General features: G+C 44.1%; 1 protein-coding gene across 1 annotated transcript in view; it reads right to left on the bottom strand.

The window, feature by feature from the left end:
• The window catches only part of LOC112948707 (protein cordon-bleu-like), a 54,493-nt gene extending 34,909 nt beyond the window's left edge, over positions 1-19,584 (bottom strand). Inside the window, exon 1 of the mRNA XM_026040985.1 lies at positions 19,515-19,584. Coding sequence (XP_025896770.1) covers positions 19,515-19,558 — 44 coding nt within the window. The 5' untranslated portion in view covers positions 19,559-19,584. The remainder of the gene's footprint in view (positions 1-19,514) is intronic.
• Between the last annotated feature and the right edge of the window lie 58 nt (positions 19,585-19,642).

Here is a 19,642-nt window from a genome sequence, read left to right as displayed (position 1 = left end):
TGGAAGGGAAAGGTCACAGACGGAAGGTGGCAACCAAGCCAGGGATGGATTGCTCGACATCCAAAGCCGCACCAGCTGGGCTAACACCGCTCCGGAGCCCCCTTCACAATAGCTGCTTCGGGACATCACCACGATCTGTTTTACCCTAACGAAGATTAGAAAAAATTCCCATTCTGTACCCTCTGCGAACAGTACTTATATGGCCTTTGCCAAGCCCAAGGCATGATGCTCTCAGGTTTTCAAGGAGAGGTAAGGCATTGGAAAGGAGCATTCCCTCTGCTTTAAGTGCTCAGTGCACACTGAAAGCTCCCGTCTTTGCTCAGCTTTAAACCATGCAAGAAGAGAGCAGCGGTAACTCCACTGCACCTCAAAAAAAGTGACACATTTCAGTTGAAAATATTCACTGCTAATAAGTTACAGCATTAGGAGCAGCACGTTGTTGTGCTGCTGAACACAGGGAACAATGTAGAGGATCCAGCACCGAATAATGAGGCAAGCCAGAGGTCAGGCCTGCCTGGCTGTGCCCCAGTGTCTCTTGTTATCTCGGGCATACTGCTGGGCACGTTTCTTCAGACCCAAAGTACACACAGCATGCTACCTTTCTTCTCTAAAATGACTCAAGGAAATGAGATTGTGCATTTATGCCACTTTCTTTACAATGTTATTTTTGTTTTCAGGTAGATGAAAACAAACAGATGAAACAGATTTAAGCTATTTACCGGTAGCTACACCTACGTGATTTACCTGGCCCAAATCCCACTTAAACATCACTCAAAACTGAACTGCCCAAATTGAACTGCTGAAATAACACACTTCTTTCATCTATCCTCACTGGGCCATGAAAGAAAAAAAAATACGCTTCCTTAGCGGGACTGGAGCCCTGCTTTGTTTTTCTTGATACTGGATTTATATTTGTAGCTGATCGTCAATGAATCCTTGGTTGCCAAACAACAGCTCCTCTGTCTGCAGGCAGCAAGGATAGGAAAGGGAAACAACCCAAGAAAAAGGAATACTCTCCGAGAGCCAGGCCTCAGTTTACACAGAAGGAAGCATTTTCTTTGCAAGCCGGCCTCTTTCCTGGGCATTTCATGGAATCATGAGTTGTGCAAACGCACGGCACCTGCACTGGCCTTGCTAACGCCTGCTCCTTTGGAAGCGGGTTCACATGTCGCTGTGTTAACCTGTGTGATCTGAGCAGCTCTCTGGCCAAGAATAACCTGGTGCACCCCTTCTTGGATTCCTTCCACCCCTGGATGTGCAGAGGGGCTCAGAACCCGGCCGAGAGGTTGTAAGTCAGCAGAAGTGGGTCTGACTTCAAAGCGGAGGAGTCAGAACAGGAATCTCGGTGGGGTGTGACGGGCCGCTAACTCAGGTCAGCAGAGCCTGCATGGGGGCTTGCAAGGTCCAGCCAGCAGAGGAGACACCCGATGACCACAGTAGACCTGAAAGCAGGCAAGATACGCCAGGAGAGGGAGAGGAAGCTTTGTCACCTTGGATCTATCTTAAAAATGTAACTGAAACACACATACCAATTAACTGTCTTTAAGGAAACAACATCTGCAGAGGCTCTCACACCACTCAGAGTCTCATAACTTTTAACGAGCTTCTCTCCATACCTCTCCTAATCACTAAGGCGCATCAGGCTCCCTTGCTCTTTGGCTTACTCAGAAGGAACATACAGCACCTGCATGGAGTTAAAACCCCATCTATGTGTTTTTATTTCCATTTTCAACATTCACACAAGCATTAGGATTTTAACTGACTGCTTAGGTTGTGTTTTCCAGCAGCTGGATTCAATTACAGCAGAACAACCTCAAAAGAACCAAACCACCTCACCTTTGCTCATCTGTTTTGATCAGAGTCTAGGATAAAATTATAATGAAAGGCATAAACAAGCAAAAAGACATGTTCCTTTTGCCCGATGGCAGTGGTGGACTAGAATTAATTTTGTTTGCTGTCATCACATTTGGCTTTGCCATTCTCTCTCCAAACTGTACAAGAAGACTCCAGCACCTGGACCTTGTTCATAACCACTGAGCTGTCACGCAGGCACAGAAATGGGTTTTCTGTGCAGGATCAGGGTTCCTGTAAGGTCGGGCACCTGTTTTTGTGCCTACACTTGTAAAATTCACTGATCTCAGAGACATGGACTGACTCTAGCCATGAGGCCGGCTCATAGGTAACAAATCCAGTTTGTAGAGAGTCCTAAAGAATATATTATACACACACACACGCACACAAACAAACTAAAGTATTTCCCACTCTGAACTCAACACAAAGGGTTTGCTCATAGTAGTGATTGCTGCATATCACATTCAAAAGTGCATTTAATGTTTTCCAAGGGGATGCTCTCGTTTTTACCTAAGGTATTCTGCAGCCGCTCAGGAGCTTTAGAGGAGATAAGGAGAGTGTCAAACCAGGCATGCACTGTGACTTACAGGGCTCTCTAAGTTTTACCTCAACCACACATTTCCAAGGAGGTGTCTGTTTGCAGTAACTTCTTGGGGTGGTTCGTACTGTTTTCAAAAGTAAAAAAATAACTTGGGACTCACTGACCACAATTTTAAGGGCTATAGCATTTGACAGATACAGATGCATACACCTGGGTGATTATTTCAGTCCCCAGGGCAGCTAAAGTTCATGCCTACGTGACCGTAAACGTTTTTACAAGTCGTAACGACCTCATCACCTCTTGCACAAAACCAGAGCTGAGGACATTCCTTGGACTGAGGAAACCAGACCTTACAGATTAGCTCCCACTATACCCAAAGAAGACATAATTATGATATTTCTGTCCATATTAATTACATTATTAAATACTTATCTATATTAAAGCACTGAAGAGTGTCAAAATAGGCTGAAGATTCACATCACCTAAGAAAAAGTGATTCTTGTCTCACCCACTCAGTCCTGTACTGAAATACTTTCAATTTACACCCGTACAACTGAACACAGAACAGGATTTACAGGTGGTTTCTTGCCTATACATGTAACAGTCACAGCCCTGTGCTGTGAGTGGTCTGAGGATGATCCTGAGCTTTACAGGTCACCCATGATGTTATCATCACACATCACAGTGCGTGAAATCAGGGCGCTCTAGGACACGACACACACCAGCACAAATCCGTGTTTGACTGAATATGAACTTTCTGAGCCCGAATGTGAAGGCCTGCTGTCAGGAAAAACGATGCTTGTTGAAGAGTGTTAAGGTACTTTGGAGACATTCGAGTTTGATCCCAGGAAAGAGAATAAAATTAAGTGAAATTCTGGACTATAACAAGTCTTTTGTGCCACCGTGGAATCCATTCCCACAGTCAGGCTTGATAATAAGCACTGAAAATAAAACCAGGCAATAGGCAAAAGCTTCAAAACTCCCATGTCTGATACGAGACAGCAGACGCTGACTGCTGCTACATTAGCACTATATTTGAATAATTACAGTACTTTGAATATGTAGCAGCAGGCAGTAACGCAAAGGCAGATTTTTGTTTTGACTTACAATATGGCCACGTATATACAAGAAAACTACATGAACTGAAATTTAGAAAAAGAACTGGAAGCAGCAGCCATTTACAGTGAACTGCTAAGTCCGTACAGCTCTACACAGAACGGTGGCATATTCACATCTTTGCAAAACATTCCTCTGCTTAAAAACCTTGTAGCTGCTCTCGGCCCAGGAATGACAGCGACCTCCCTCTCTTCGCCCTTTGCAGCAGGCAGGGTATTTTTACAACACATGAACCCCACTGCAGAGTATTTTGACCCCCCAGCAGTGCATGGAGCAGTCCTGTGCATCTACACCAAGTTAATCTCCTTTTTCCTTCTGCTAAGCTACAGTCACGCGTACAGATGGGGAAAAGCAACTCATCTCAGACAGGCAACGAGAGAATCACGCTGCTCCATCTCCCAGAAGGAAAGCTGTTAGAGGGACTTTTAAAACAATGAAGTCACCACCATGAACGTACCTGAGTATACTGGCTATGGTCTTCAAACATGCATATGCATTATACCATCACATGAGTAATGTTAATTAAAAGATTTTAATGTTGTGTTTGTATATACACAGAGAGAATAAAAACACAAGTAATATGCTTGTCTTATGGGTTACATAAATACACATAAACATATATATACACACACACACAGACTACATTAAACCAAACATATAAACATTTTACCTTTTTTTTTTTTAATATGTATAGCCACTACACAATTCAAAACCATGGCCCAAACTTTCACGTTCATCTGTCTTTTTCTTGGCCCTTTTGCTCCCAGAGTAACCCACCGACCTTAACTTAAGCTCCCTCTCTCCGAGGGAGACACTCAGCTCTCCAGGGAAGGACAGACAGGGCCTCGTCCTGCTGCCAGGCTGGGGAGCAGAAAGGCTCCGCAAACGGAAACAGTTACTTGAAAGTCTCCTCTTCCCCTCCTGACAAAAAGGGGAGTCTGAACAGCTGATCCAGCCGCGCTCCCCTCTCAGGAGTGCCCGGGAAGCCGATGGATCCCCAAACACAGGGCTCTGGGCATCCCGACACCGTTGCCTCTCACCCCGTGGGACTCTCCTGACAGCCGCCCTGCAGCCCCAACAACCTCCCCAAGTCTGAGCCGTCCTCTGCCCTCCAGCCGGCCGCAGGCACCGCCGGCCAGCTGAGCAGAACAGGGCACCCTCACATGGCAAATCACTGCGTTGGGCAGGAAAAAAGCCGGGGACAAAGGGGGGGACACCACGAACGTTTGGTGCCGATTACAGCTTGAGATATGCATATTTTTGGCCTCACTTATTCTAGAAAATTGAACCATTTTTACCGAATTAATAAGGTTGATTAAAGAAAATAAAAAAGAATATAAGAGAAAAAGGCAGCTTATAGGTAGGCACATTTAGAAAATCATTGGCTTAAGAAAAAAAATAATTTGTGTTCCACGTAAGTTGAAAGCCTGACAAGTGGTGCTCTCCAGGCTGCATTTACTGCTGCTGCCCACGGGGAGTTAGGTGGGAGGTGGCTGGGGGACAGGGGAGCAGGTGGTGGTCAACTAGGCTTGACTTTCATAAAGAGTTTAGCAACTTATTAAAAAGAGACCAGGGCACAGAGAAGTTTCATCTCCTAAACAGCTGGCACTGCTCTCTAGCTCTTTGATGTTCTACCCCCTAATCTTTTCTTTATTTCAGTTATCTAACACCCAGCACTCGTCACTTGTTTTTCCCCAATTATTCAACCGTGGTTTAGAGTACGATCCGGTCATGATCTGATATATTTCTAATTCCACTCAATGGTCAAACAGCTATTAATATTAATGCTGAAAGTAGAACATAACTTTGGAATTACTAATGGTGCCCTTATTTGCTTTTCCTAAAGTCTTTGAGCATGTTTTACTTAATTCTGCCACTACAATGCTGCCTGCAATCTTCTTGCACTTGCAGTCATTTGTAACTTCCCTGATTCCATGCTTTTTAAGAGAACTCCATCAGATGAACAAGTTTTCAAAGGCAGGCTATATTTCCAAGAAAACAGACACCAGTCACATTGCACACAAACAACCCCACAGCCCCATGGCTTTCCCTTGAGTCACGGGCAGAGGGCAGCTCCAAGCGAGAACCTCCGAGTGCCCCACACACCCACGCTCCGTGCGCCCGGAGAAGATCATTTCCCAGCAGACATTTGCGGACTAGTTCCTAACGATCCAGCTGCTAATTTAGCATCTGCTCTTGCTCTCAAGTTACTGTCGTCGGGTCCCTCCCTATCCCCCGAGCCTGCTCTGAATGGGCAGCACTCACGCACGGCTCTGCTTCTTTAAAATACAGGGGTATATTTAGCAACAGAGAGCGACTTTGCCGCGATAAGCGGGCGGGAGGCACAGCCCAAGCGCGAGAGGTAAATAAAAAAACTATCACTCAAATTAGCAAAAGGCAAACTTCTCAAAAACAAATTGTTCCCGATTTGGTCCCTTCAGGTAAGATTTGAAAGACAGAGCTTTCAAATAAGCAGCTGTGCATATCACAACTCCTTCCTTCTCCACCCCAAAGACAAATTGTTATAGCTTAAATAAACCAGAATTTCTTCACTATGAACACAGAACATACAACACATGCTACATATTTTCCCCTATATAAAGAGAGTAATCTCAAATTTTCACAGATAGGTTTTTTGCTAGAATGGATTCGGATATTAAAATATTAATTTAAGATTAGCTGGAAAATGAAACTGCCATCAGCAAAGAAAAGCCCTCACTCAGACTGTGCCAGGTTAGCAGATGAAAAGCTCTCTGCTCTTTGTTTGTTATACTTAATTTTGGTGATTAAAAGTGAATTCCATGACTGACTTACTGATATTACAGGGTTACTCAAGAACCATGTGTTCTGATTATTAATAAGTATAAAGTGGAAGAAAAAAATTAAGCTACTGAAGCACTAAAAGAATACAGCTCTGTTTACTGAGTACGTGCACACACATTGAGTTACTTTGTGATAAAATAATTGAATGCAGTTAAGTATTAAATGCTTTTTAAAAGGGAAGGGCTTATTCACTATGAGAGACAAGTGCTACTAACTCTCAGTTCTCCCCCTTAAGTGTTCGCTGAAGTATTATCCTACTGCAATACATTTATATATGCAAACTATAACAACTGCAGCACATAATGAACCACAGATTCATTTATACAAAGATGCATTGAGGTACAGTAATTGAACTGATGCCAATATTTACATCTGTAACCACAGGTCATATGGCTTACTATCAATTTTATGCACACAATATGCACACAGAGGTGCATACTGGAATACACTTCACTGCTTAAGCCTGAGAAGAGCGGGAACTGGACTAAGTGAGAAGGAATGTCATTAGAGTCTACTTAAACACTGCCTACGAGCCTAAACCTAAGGTTTTACAAGTGCATCTTCAAACATTCTGGTTGCAAAATTTACAGGCAACCACGTGAAAAGCGACAAATATCACTACCCTAGGCAGACAAGGTGCTCCTCTGTGGTATTTTTCCCCCCCTGGAGCACATGAATCCCTGGTTAGGTAAGTCTAGGGCAGGAAAGTCGAAGGCGTCAGGAAAAAAGAGACTAGAACCTCCAGCCTGATCAGTGGGCCTGGCTGAGGCCTCTGCACATCCCCTCACACCCATCTTTGGTAAGTAATTTTAAGGAATTTACTTTATACAGCTGAGCACTTCTTGGGCTTTCTACCTTATCCTGTCTGCAGTTGTGTCTCTACATACTCCGGGGTTCTGCTGGGCTTGGGGCTTTGCAAGCCCAAGCCAGCAGCAAGGCCACCACCTCAGTGGTGCAAGGGCTGTTTCAGTCTGCACGTGAGTCTGGGCTACGTCCTGACACAGGACATTGCAGCTGAGTGCCACAAGGACCTAAACACAGAAGATTTTGCAGGTGACGACTTGGTCAGAAGATCAGCAATGATAGGGGAAGTCCATCCGAACTGCTTTAAAAAGCATCACATTTGAAGCAAACATACGCTCCAAAGAAATTCAGGTATGTAGTTCTCCTCTCCTGTCAGGCTGCAAAAATCAGAAGCTTAGAAGGGAAAACTTTAAAAAGCTAAAATAACCTTGGCAAACGAAAGGTAGTTTCAATTTGTTCCAAGTGATTTCCCCAAATGATTTCTGCTTATTCTGAGTACTAGGGGGACACAATTCCAGACAACTTTAATAAAATGAGAAAGACCCAAACTCTCGCTCTTGTGAAATCCTCATGCATCATTGCCAGATCTCAGAAACACATCGTCTGCATGTCATAAGCACCGAGCGATACAAGTCTATATAGAATTTCAGCAATTGGGAGTCTGCATCAAATGTCAGTATGGCTGCACTCGAACATGCAGCAATAAAAATGGATATCCTGCAGTTCTCCTCCTCCACAGGCTTTTGGAGGATCAGAAGCCATCTCACAAATTTTCTTCCAACTCACAGTACACCCCGCTCCAAAAAAGCACATTTCAACAGGACACAGTTACTCACATACAGCTTCGGATCTGTAGCTTGCTCTGTCAAATTATTATCCTCATAAATGCATCTAGCACGTAGGCACTCCCTAGCTGTAAACAGACTCCGGAGCAGTTCTGGAAGGAATGCCACAGCTGTACGGCACTGTGGGCACTTGGATCCCGGAGTGAGGTCCCATACAGTAGCATTTATTCTCCATACTAAACAAAGAATATTTGCACAAAGTACAGCTTTTACATCTCCTGCCTGTGACTTCCTAAGAAGTTCAAACGTAATTCAGTTACAGAGCAGCTTAAACTTGCTTAGCGTAGTAGAAAAGCATCTACCTATACCCTAAATCTACCCATACCCTAAATCTTTCCTGTATCTCTCTCTTCCCTGCAGTTAGCTATACATACACTATATATACAGCCTATTCAGGAAAGCAGACAACTCCAAGGAAAGCTCTTATGAGGACCTTGCTATTCCTATGTAGTTTCATTATGAAGAACTCTTTCTTTCTGTGCTACAGGTAAGAACTACAGACACTTGGCAACAAATGAGAGTCATTTCAGAAAGTATAATTTCACAGAATCACAGAATAATTTCATCTGGTTGCAAAAGCTTTGTAAAGATTCCCCCAAGTTCTATAGGAGCGTGTATCTGGTTGCTGGAAAATGAGACAATTTTTTCTCTCTCCAATGCATAAATATACTTAAAATAGCTTATGTTGACATTCGCTCTTGTTCTTTCTATAACTATTGACCGTGTCCTTGGTAAAAGAAAAAAAAAGCAGCACAGAAGGTTGAGAAAAGCAGTCTCTTAAGACAGTTCTCCCCTTAACTAAGGCTTGGTGAACGCAATTTAAACCGGGACAACCCCTGTTGCTGATTTGAGGCTTTGTCGTAATACAACAAACACTTACGAAGCAGTCACAGACACCTAACTGCGGTCACAGCCAGGTGCTCAACACGGCACACAAGGGGCTCAAGAGCAACCCGGGCTCCGCATTCGGCTCTGCGGGCGCCCCGGCCAAGGCCCAGGCGGCCTCCGCACCGACAGCGCCTTCCTCAACCAGGTGGCTGGGGGAAAGGGCTACCACGTCCTCCTCGCGATTCCTCGGAATCACCGGCCTGCACGAGAGGAGCCACGGGATGGACTCCCCTTCTCGAGGCAGCCTGTTCAGGCCGGATGCTTGCCGTGGTTATTTCAGCCAGGGGCTGATGGTGCCAACTGTCCCGCGTGGCAGGGATGGGCTCTGCCCCCCAACACTGCGCAGGCCTGGCGCGCGCACACACACACACGTGATCTCCATAAAACACAATTTAATATTTGGGTTTCTGCACAGTTGTTTATATTATTATAATGACGGCAGGTGGGAATTTACATTAAAAAAGAACGACCAAAAGCAGTTCTATATGCCACTTTGTAAAAAAATTAATTTAAACACACAAACACACACACAAAAAAAAGAAAATTAGTGCTGCCAAATTTTTTTTCAGAGGAATTTCATCTAAACTGCACAGTATGAGGTAGTTTAAGATTCCCTTTTCCACTGGTTCAGTACTAAATGGGATTTAAAAATCTGAAATTATTCTCAGGGAGCAAATTAGTATATAAATAATTGGCACCGCACTGCAAGCACCATTTCTTTCCAAGTTTCTCTTTATAAGAAATTAAACAGCACGGGGAATTTACGGTGCTTTTTGTGGCACGAAACCCAAGGTATCTGTATAGACAGGTCTGACACTCGAGGCAGTTTTCTGCTTGTAAAGCATTTTCCAATAGGCCCGGCTCTCGCTCCCAATAGGAGAAAGTACGGCGTTCAACCGCCAGGAGACCTCGCTCCAAAAACACTGAGGCCAGTTTGAGAACGGGCACCACCAAACAGCAGACGCAGGCAGAGGTGGGCAGGAGCCCTGAAGGAGAAGGGCACGAGGAAGCGGCGGGATTTCCAAGAGAGCGGCAGCGGCTCCGCGTCCGGCCTGGGGACAACGGCCGTGGGGAGGGAGGGCGGCAGCCACGGAGCCCTTGGCCCTTCGGCAGCGTGGGCAAGGAATTGCTCCATAGGGTCCCTCCCTGCAACACACGGGGGAAAACGAGGCTCTTTGAGGCTGACTGTAATTAATCTACATGAAGGCAAGAGCAGGTAGAGATGGTAGAGCAGAACACGAGCACCACGGCAGGGCAGCCAGGACTGCATCTCCTCGTGATAAAGAGGTGTTAAGATTTAAAACTGCAGCAGAGTGAATTTAAGACAAGCAGTAGCAATTTTGCATTCAACATGTGCCCAGTATTTTTGCTGCACTCCTTCTTCGGACAAGCGCAAGCATCTGTCCCAACAGAGCCCAATAAACCACAAGCACAGACAGCCTCCGAGCCTGCCCTGCCCCTACCAGTAATTCCCTACAATACAACAGCTGCAGCTTTCTCAAAAAATAAAAATAAATTAAAAAAAAACCTCTAGTTTAACTTATAAATAAGCCAGGAGGAAATCAAACTATCGAAATTTAAAGGAAAGAATATAACTGAGGAAAAATAAGTAAATAAATAAATAGTAAACCTCTAATTTTTCATCCTGGCATCACTGAATGCTAAAAACCCCACTGAGACAATGCTTATTAATCACACAAGAAAATTACTAACCAACTAAAAACAAATAAATAATTACACTAACAGCTTTCATCCACTGTTGTTTGATGACTTTTGAAGCTCGTGACTTGTCTTCCTCAGAAAAATGGGATCTGTATTTCTTAAAAGGGAAATGTTGCTGGTACTTACACCATGAGTTAGAGCACTGGGTAAATACTAGCTGCAGAATAACTAAGCACCTGATCAACAAGGTCTTCTCTTGTTCCTTCTAAAACCCTCTGAGAACCATTAGGAGACTCTGCCTACCAAGTCTGATTAAAAGGTAAGGAGAGATATAACTTAACCTTGGTAATGAAACAGCTCAAACATCAATGTATAGTTCTTGGATTGTGCTTAAATGTGCCTTTCTAGATAGTTTCATAGAAGTGGTATGACCTACAAGCCTTGAACTGAAAGGCAAAAATAGAGCACCCTAAAGGTATTATTGAAATCTGATCAGTAACTTTTCACTCTCTTCCTAAATGTTTTATAAAATCTAGAAATCTTTAAGATTAAATACACTGTCATACTTAACCATGTGAGAAGTGGAGTATAGAATTGTCTTTTTTATTTTATTAACTTTTAAGTTTGATTCTGGCTTCTTTCTCCATCACACATGGGCACACCTGTGTTTGCCGCAACAGGAAAGATAGATCCGGTTAGAAGAAAGCAATTTTGTATTGATACATGCCCAGAAATAGTAGATAGTAGAAATAGTAGATTTTATATAAATATATATTTATATAAATATATATAAATATATATAAAATATATTTATATAAATAGTAGATTTTATATAAAGATAGCAATCTTTGGCTAATGTCAATGAAGATGTAAGCCTATTTTTCTATAAAAGTCTTTATTAAACTCTAGGATGGTGCTGAGGCAAAACAACAGGCAAACCTCAGAGAGGACCAGAACATCATCAATTCCATGCCCAAGGATGCACAGAAAGGAAGGTCTATTTCCCATTTCCCTCCCTCAAGACAAGGGACTTCTGTCCAGGGAGTGAAAGTAAAGCAGCAGTAAAAGAGAAGGCAGGAAATGAAAGACTGTGTCTGTCTAGAAAACCACAAGATTACGCACATGGGGAATCACTACATTATTTTAGCATGCTCCGCTGTCCAACACGGCCGCAGGACGACCGAGGGAGCCTACACACAGAGGAATAGAGCGAAGGAGCAGCGACCAAAACAGTGTCAGCGACTACAACAGTGGCCGATCGGCAACACGACCTGACCTACTTGTAGCTTCACTTAATGCCTTCGTGGAACCAGGAACGACCAAAGGTGTCAGAACACCGGGATTTTGGGGGCACCCGAAGCCAAGGGCGCAGGCCGGGTACCCCCAGCCAAGCAGAAAGCCCCATATCACAAAGGTTTATGGGTCATGCTCGCTTGCCAGAGGCGACGCGCGTGCCGTGATGGGCCCAGCACGAGCAGAGCGCTCTGCTGATCCTGAAACATGAGCTACGGCCCCACGGAGCCCGGCAGCCACCTCTCCGGCATCTGGAGGAGCGGGGCTGTGGTACCAAGCACCCGCAGAAACTAATCAAGAAAAGGAAAAAAATAAAATTAAAAAAGGCAAAAATCTGGAGTCACGCCAAGATATTCCCTCATCAGCATTCAGAAGGGCTGCTGCGCCGCTCAGGAATAAAGTGCTGCAACAAGAGAAAAGGAGATAAAAGGAGAACACAGAAAAGGGGGCTTTTTTCCCCTCCCCTTGAAGATTTGGCTGCAACTATTCAGTGATTTTAGTGACTTCTTTCAGGGCAGAGGCAGAAAGGACAACATTGGTTCCCAGCAGAAACAGCTACGCAGTCCTCAGCATCTTTACCAACTGGTGTTTTTGCTGCATGTGCAAGAGATTGCACCATAAACTAAAAATACATCAATAAATAAAAAGGCAGAAAGAGCGGTAAGAAAAATGAAACAACGTTTTATTCTAAAACAACTCCAGAGTTTTTCATCTCTCTGTTTGGAATCTGTTAAAGCAGGCAAAAGTCGGTTCTTACTGAACCCCCAAAACAACGTCAGGCAAGCAGCACAGAGAAGAAAAACACACAGGGTATTTTATGGGGTCTCAGAAAGAATTCACTGCTGCGTTTGCTTCTGTTCACAGACTGTCCCCAAGGAACCCCAAAGGGGAAGAGGGTTCCCTTTGAGGCCCTCATTGCAGCAGGGAGGAAGAAATAAGGGCCTTCTGGAACAAAATCCACATAGATGATGTGAAACTGGCCTCTCTGCACATCTTCCCCAGAGAAATCAGCCTCAAGCTTACGTATCTTAAATCTCAATGATGTTCGTAAAAAAAAAAAAAAAAAAAGAGAAGAATTAACACTACTTTGAAAAAAAGTACCAACAGAGTTCTTCTCTTCTTGCTTAACTTCACAGTGACATTTTGGTGATAGTTGACTAGATCAGCCTGCATTTATATAACTAAATCTGATACACATCAAAAAGATCAATTAAATCAGGAACTATATACTGTTCGCTAGTGGTCTTGGCTATGAACACAAAGAAATACTCATCAGATCAAGTCCTTCTGGATTGGTACTTGCTGTGAACTTTACCTTGTGGCTACACTTAAAACACTGGTAGCATAAAAACATCGTTTTGTTGTGCAACCTCTGTGCGTGTGGTGTAACTTCACATGGTATCTGTTTATTTTATTGAGTAAAGGAAACCTCTGCTGTCAGCACCAAAGCCCAGCATGGCTCAGAAAGTTCTAATTTTCTTCTGGCCTGTGTCATTTATAGCGTTTACTAAGGAAACATGAAATTCACGGTAACAGCTCCAGGTGTGCCCACCAGGCTTATCTTTGTTTCACTTTTTGCTTGAGGCAAAAAGGGAAACTCTGAACTTCTGGGTGGCTGTGGCAATTTTGTGCAGTGAAAGCCACACTAGGTTTAATGCTCGGCCTTGCCTGCCGCAGAGCAGGTCGGTAAATGTGAGCTTTCCCCTATCGCGGTCGCTCCTTTTCAACACTCAGAAGATGCTTTAAGACCAAGGTCATCACTGAGCTAAACGACTGAGATCATCACTGGAATTTGCCACCAGAGAAGGATGATTCCTGTCCATGTAATACACAGAAACTAAATATAAACAAAAAATAAAGCAAAGAAAAAAACACCCAGTTTAATTCTCAAATATGAGGTTGAATTTACAGAGACACAAGTAAGAAATAACATGGGGTATTTTTGTCCAGTAGACATCCTGGAAGCTATGGCAGTAATGAAGGAACATAAACACAAAGTCATGCTCAACACCTTTTCCTCCCTATTTCTCTCATTACAACCTGCACAAATTTCTCTCTGCACAAATGCACAGCGTCTCACAAAGCTGCTTATCTGGTGGGCCCAGGACACACTGACAGCACTTCTGGTGCAGAAGCGCTGCTGCAAACAGGTACCAGAGGATGCTGCTCCGTGGTCGTGGCCGCAGTCCCGGCTGCTGGGCAGTCTTTGTGACTCACTTTTTGGCATGCAGCAAGCCCCTGGCTGACGGTGCAATGCTGAAACTATGACAATAATACACTATTCACAGAATCACTTATTTAATGGCAAGCTGGGCAGCTAGCAGCTCTGGAAACGCTCTATACATTCAGAAAATTAATATGCTAATAGGGGCCACGACTGCCATTATCTGGAATTGCATCTACTTTGACAGGACCCTTAAATCACAAATATATCATGGCTTTGAAGCCTTCCCTTTTTTTTCTTTTTCTCTCTCCACTCCCAACTTCTAGTGCAGAAAGCGGTTTCACACATTCCAGAAAAATAAATTTCCAAGACCCCCCCCCAAAGTCCTTGGAAGAAGCATTATAATGTGAGAGCTGACAACTTCCATGGAAATCACATCAACAAAGCAACACAGAGCGCCACACTGTACAGAACAAAATCTCTGCCAGAAAACCAAGTGTTTACTGGTGCTGAGAGAGTAGCTAAAGAGCGAGCACAGGGCAATACTTGTTAGGGCACTGAATTGCGATGCAGCGGGAGCGAGTTCCTTCCCTGACTCCGCCACAGGCCTCCCTGCTGCTTTCTGAGCAAGCTGGGTGGACACGGCCACCCTTCTGTGTATAAAAGAATAAAAAAAAATGCAGTTTCCCAGGTATAGATCTTTAGCTCAAATGGATTTTGTTAGGAAACCTTCATGAATGCCTGTAAGGCTATGATAAAAGGAGCCTAACAAATATTTAAAATATTTAAATCTTTTTTGAAATTTCATAATACTGTATTTAATATGCCATATTTAGAATGGCATTTAAAATGCTATAGAAGTTCAAAGTATGAACACATATTCAAAAACTATCATTCCTTTCAGTAAAAAGGAAAAAAAAAAAAAAAAGGAGATGGTTAATTCTAGCCAGTCACAGGTCTAACTGATCCAAATTATTCGTCAAAACAGCAACACGCCACTTTTGTAGCAAGACTAAAGAACTATATACAAACCACATATTTACCAAATATGTATTGATATGTATGTATATCAAAATAAGTATTTCCAAAGTTTTGAGTGTTTTTTTTTTCTTATGGTAAGATTGGTAATATCCTCTAAAACTGCACCCAGAGTTACAGGAGAGAGAGCACTGAGGGGTGAAATCAAACTGGAATTGCAAGGAAAAGACACCAAGAGTAACAGGGACACAAGCTGCAGCAGGAAAGAGACAGTCCAGTTTCATCTGGCAGCATCAGAAGAAGTAAAGAAAAGAGGAAGATGGAGAAACACGGTGGACATCCACGGGAAAGAAAACTACAGGACAAAATTAAAGGAATAAGGAGAGTGGAAACAAACCCTGACTATGCTAGAAGGCACAGAAATGAGCCTCTAAGCTGCCGTCTACATCAGCCCTCAACTGGGGAACACAACCAACATCCCTGCGGAAAAAATAAATAAAAAATCAAGGGGGAAAAGGAAAATGGGAGGAATGGAAAAGCAGAATTCCAAAAGCACGTCTGTCAGAATTGTATTGCACAGCACTCATCTCACCATTTGGCTTATTCTTAGAAGTAGCTTGCTTATCTTCAGCAACCCTGAGCTGGAGAAACAGAGGGAAAAAAAAAAAAAAAAACCCAGAACATACAATACGAGAGTTATGTCCATATGGAAGTGCAAAATACAGTGAAAATCACCTTGTTTCATTATGCATAATAGCAAGCATTGTTGCACGAGTTTTATTTAACGTAACCTATCTCTGCTGGCATGAAAAGAACTATTTCAGATCCGAACTGTTTGCAAAGGGAGAGCTAACACTGGCAGCGGTGCTAGAAAAGAGATTACAGAGAAATTACAGAGAAAACGTAAGCGTCTCTTGTGGCAGAGACGCACATGAGCGGCTGCACCTGACCTCTGCCAGAGCGGCCCAAGCACAAACCAGGACCAAGCACCAGGTATAATGTCAAAGCAGAAGTGTTAGTTTTCGAACTGGCTAAAACAGTAATGACCCAAATAAGTATGGTGCCTGCATTTCTGACTGAATTCACCGTTCTTTGCCATTCGCTGTTCTCTGCGTTACACAGAAATCTCGTATAATGCAGGTGAAATGCAGGCAGCTTGCCCGGTTTTCCAGTTGCTCAAGCTTTTGGTTTAAAGATTAAATTACTTCATTAGTGCTGTATATCCTAAATCCTGTGACGCCTGAACACAAGTTTACTGACGCAGACAGAATTGTTTGCAAAAAATACTAGCATTTTAGCATCCTATGGAAAACAGCTCTCTTCAGGCTTTTTTAAAATAAGGTTTCCATATAACATATGCTAAGCATTTGCATGCATATGCATTTTGCGCATATCATATGCACAGAAAATCTTCTTTTTCCTTAGCTTAGACGTGCACTTTCACAAAGTAACCTGCTCAGCTATGTGGGCTAGGCACAAATAGCAGCAAAGAAGTTTCTTAGTTCATTCTCTACCTCAGGGTTTGCTTTCCCAATTCTGCCTGCAAAGTCTGCCGGTGTTTCACAACCTTTTCCTGCAATCACTCCAACGCAGGTGCCATGAGTGCCTGCACACTCCTGTTTGCTAAGGGTTAGTGCAAGGGCCTGGGAGACAGGGAAGGAAGCTGAGAACAGAAAATAAAGGTCCAACGCATCTTGTTTAACATAGAGACTTTTCTTGATCTGGTGCCAAATGCTTTGCCCGGGGCCGCCCAGGAAGTTTTTCTATGCCCAGGGGAAAAGGCAGGGAGCAGCCGGCCCCTGGTTTCGGGGAGAGACAGAGACGCTCTCAGCACACGGCAGGTGAAGATGCTCCACGCACTGCAGGGTCCCTAGCAGAGGACCAGAGCAGAACTGATCTCAAAACTCCTCATTTTAGGCTCAACACCCGCCGTGCCCCTTGAAACAGACGTAGGCCAGCAAGTTCACTGATCAGAGAGGCAGAGGCAGGGGCCGACTTCTGCTCTCACTGACGAAACAAGTGCAGGTGCCAACACCCGGGCGAGAGGGAGCATTTCCCTCTGCAGGCACCTGCCGCGCAATTACGGAAGAAATTCTTCCTTCTGGGGTTGCTGCTGCTTTCCTTGAATTCAACTTTAAAATCGCTCCAAATTACCATTAATTAAGTGAAGCACTATGAAGTCCATGCAGCTTTACAAAGCTCATGCCTGGCAATTAGTAATAATAAAATTCTAGGTAGTGAAGTATACCAAGAACTGTTCTTGAATTTGAGAAATGGGGAAAACCCTGTAGCACCATGACAAACTTTTTCCTTTGCTATTTAAACAAAACAACAACAACAAAAAAAAACCAAACTAAATAAAGCAATAACCTACTTCTAATGCACAAGTGTCAATCAGCTGTGCCATGAAATAAATGTTTTCAAACTATCTGCAAAGGACACAGAACAGTGTCTTCTGCTACGCATCAAATGATACATTAAATTTGCTCACTGTTTAACAAAGAAAACTCTTAACAGAGCTATTAACGATTTAGGGACACAGAGATAAAACAGATCTAATTTTTTCTAGAATTGTAAAGTCGCGGTCTTTTCAACCTTTTGCTTTCATAACTGCAAGCTAATCCGGGCAATAAGGCAGAAGTTTATACTGGTCTCCTCCCCTGTGTGAAGGAACACGCTTGTGTCTTAGTCCTCTTAAACGAAAGATTTCCTGACAAATGACATACACAGGTCACCTTTGGACTCCCAAGGGAACCAACAGCACGAAATGAAGCCGCCTTCTCAACAGCTTGCCTGGTCCTAGGGTATTCCTTCACTGAATGAGCAACACCCAGGGCTCAATACCCACCTATCTCCAGCACTGAGGCAAGTAATAACACAAAGTTTGGGTTGCAGCCAGACTGAGAACACTGAAATTCCACGAAAAAGCAACAGTATTTCAACCCTTAACTAAATTAAAGGTAAAATATACCACCTTTCTTTGCTAATGCATATGACAGCTTTGCAATCTGTCTGAGCAGCAGATTAGCACTCACCCTGTACTTTACATCACCCCAGGTGTTCCTAACCTTAAGACTAAATTCTCCTCCTTATGCCAGGTCAGGAACAAGCTGACTGAAGTTAACATTGCTGGTTTCTGCACACTAATTTCTGTTCATATATGCGATATCAGTTTGACCATGCAAGCCACTTCAAGTCTAAAATGATAAGAACTGACTGTACAGATACCATGGAGTTTGAGTGAATAAAGCCTCTGAGATTTCACTTGAGAAGGATGATTTCTCTTCAAAACACATCTGTAAGTTTGCATCCCAGATCTCTTCATGAGAATTTCTGAGAACAGCTAAATCATATGGACATACATGGAAGACACAACACATCTATCGCTGTTCTTTAAAAGAATAAGAGTCATAATCAAACAGACTGGCTTTGAACACAGGTCAGTCACCTTACAACACGTCAGCAAGCTACATTAAGCTCTGAAAGTCAAGGAAATAACTGTTCGTGTGGCATTCCTATTACTACAGCAGCGGTATTTTCCCCTTCATCCATCACTCCTCGTTCTAGCTTTCTCGTTACGCACTGTAGACCTTCCCTCTCCTCCATTAAACTCATAAACTACGGAACTCATAGACTACGGAAACAAAACCTATGGAGACTACTGCATTCCGTCAACACGCACTTTCAAACTGTCTTCTGTTCAGCTGGCAATGAATTTATGACACAAACATAATAACCAAAAATAAGGGGCAGAGCTCCCGAGCCGCCTGCCGCCCTTCGGGATCCGTGCGGGCAGGGTGAAGTAGAGCAGGAAATCGCTGCGAGGGGACAGGGCAGCTCTCCAAAAGTGCCCCGCTTGCCCGCACACCAGAGAGACCGCTCAGGACTTCACCTCGGTGCCGCTTTCGGGGCTTAATTAACGGCCTGATTTGCAACGTTATATTCCGTATTTATTCCCTAAGGGCCCCAAGCAGCTTCAGCCAGGGCTGTGGGCTACGGCTCTGTACGGATATTAAATAGCTGCCACTCCAGGGAACGCGGAGCAGCAGACGGCCCAGGATCCGTGCCCACCACCAACACAAGCACACAGAAGAAAAAAAACCAAAAAAATTTAATGAAGGAAAAAAAAAAGTATTTTTAATGTGAGAAATGCCTTTTTTTTTTTTTTTTGGAAGGTGTTTTTCTTTTCCCTTCTCCCCCACCACGGCAGGGCAATGGGGGTAAGGGATTGAGAGCTGGATCAAGCTTTCCAGGGCGCCGGGAGCTGCCTATTCCCGCCCGCACGGAGCAGAAGCCAGAGACTCTGTGTAGGGGCCGGGGGGCACCCGACTAGGACACAGCTTGCAAAAATAAAGTAAAAATAAATAAACATAATAAAGCAAAAGCCGCCAATACACAACACACACGCACGCACTTTCCCAAGCGCCGCTCCTGAGCAGGGGCGCGCGCCCGCCCGCCCCAGCTCCCTGGGGCAGCTCCCCGCAAGGCAGCCCCCGCGCAACCCCCTGCCCCACGGCGGCCCCACGGAGGGCGGCGCAGGACTCCCTACCCGCTGGGGGGCTTCCCGGCCCCCGGCTGCAGCAGCGTCTCCATGGGCGGCCGCACGGGCGCACGCCGCGCCAGCGGGGCGAAGGTCGGCGGAGGGAAAACGACACGGGAGGAGGTGTTCTTTTTTTT

Source organism: Nothoprocta perdicaria, unplaced genomic scaffold, assembly GCF_003342845.1.
Source record: "Nothoprocta perdicaria isolate Ctin4 unplaced genomic scaffold, notPer1 scaffold_274, whole genome shotgun sequence".
In the NCBI taxonomy this organism is placed as follows: domain Eukaryota; kingdom Metazoa; phylum Chordata; class Aves; order Tinamiformes; family Tinamidae; genus Nothoprocta; species Nothoprocta perdicaria.
The sequence above is the reverse complement of the archived record's forward strand: the minus strand, read 5'-3'. Positions and strand labels throughout refer to the sequence as shown.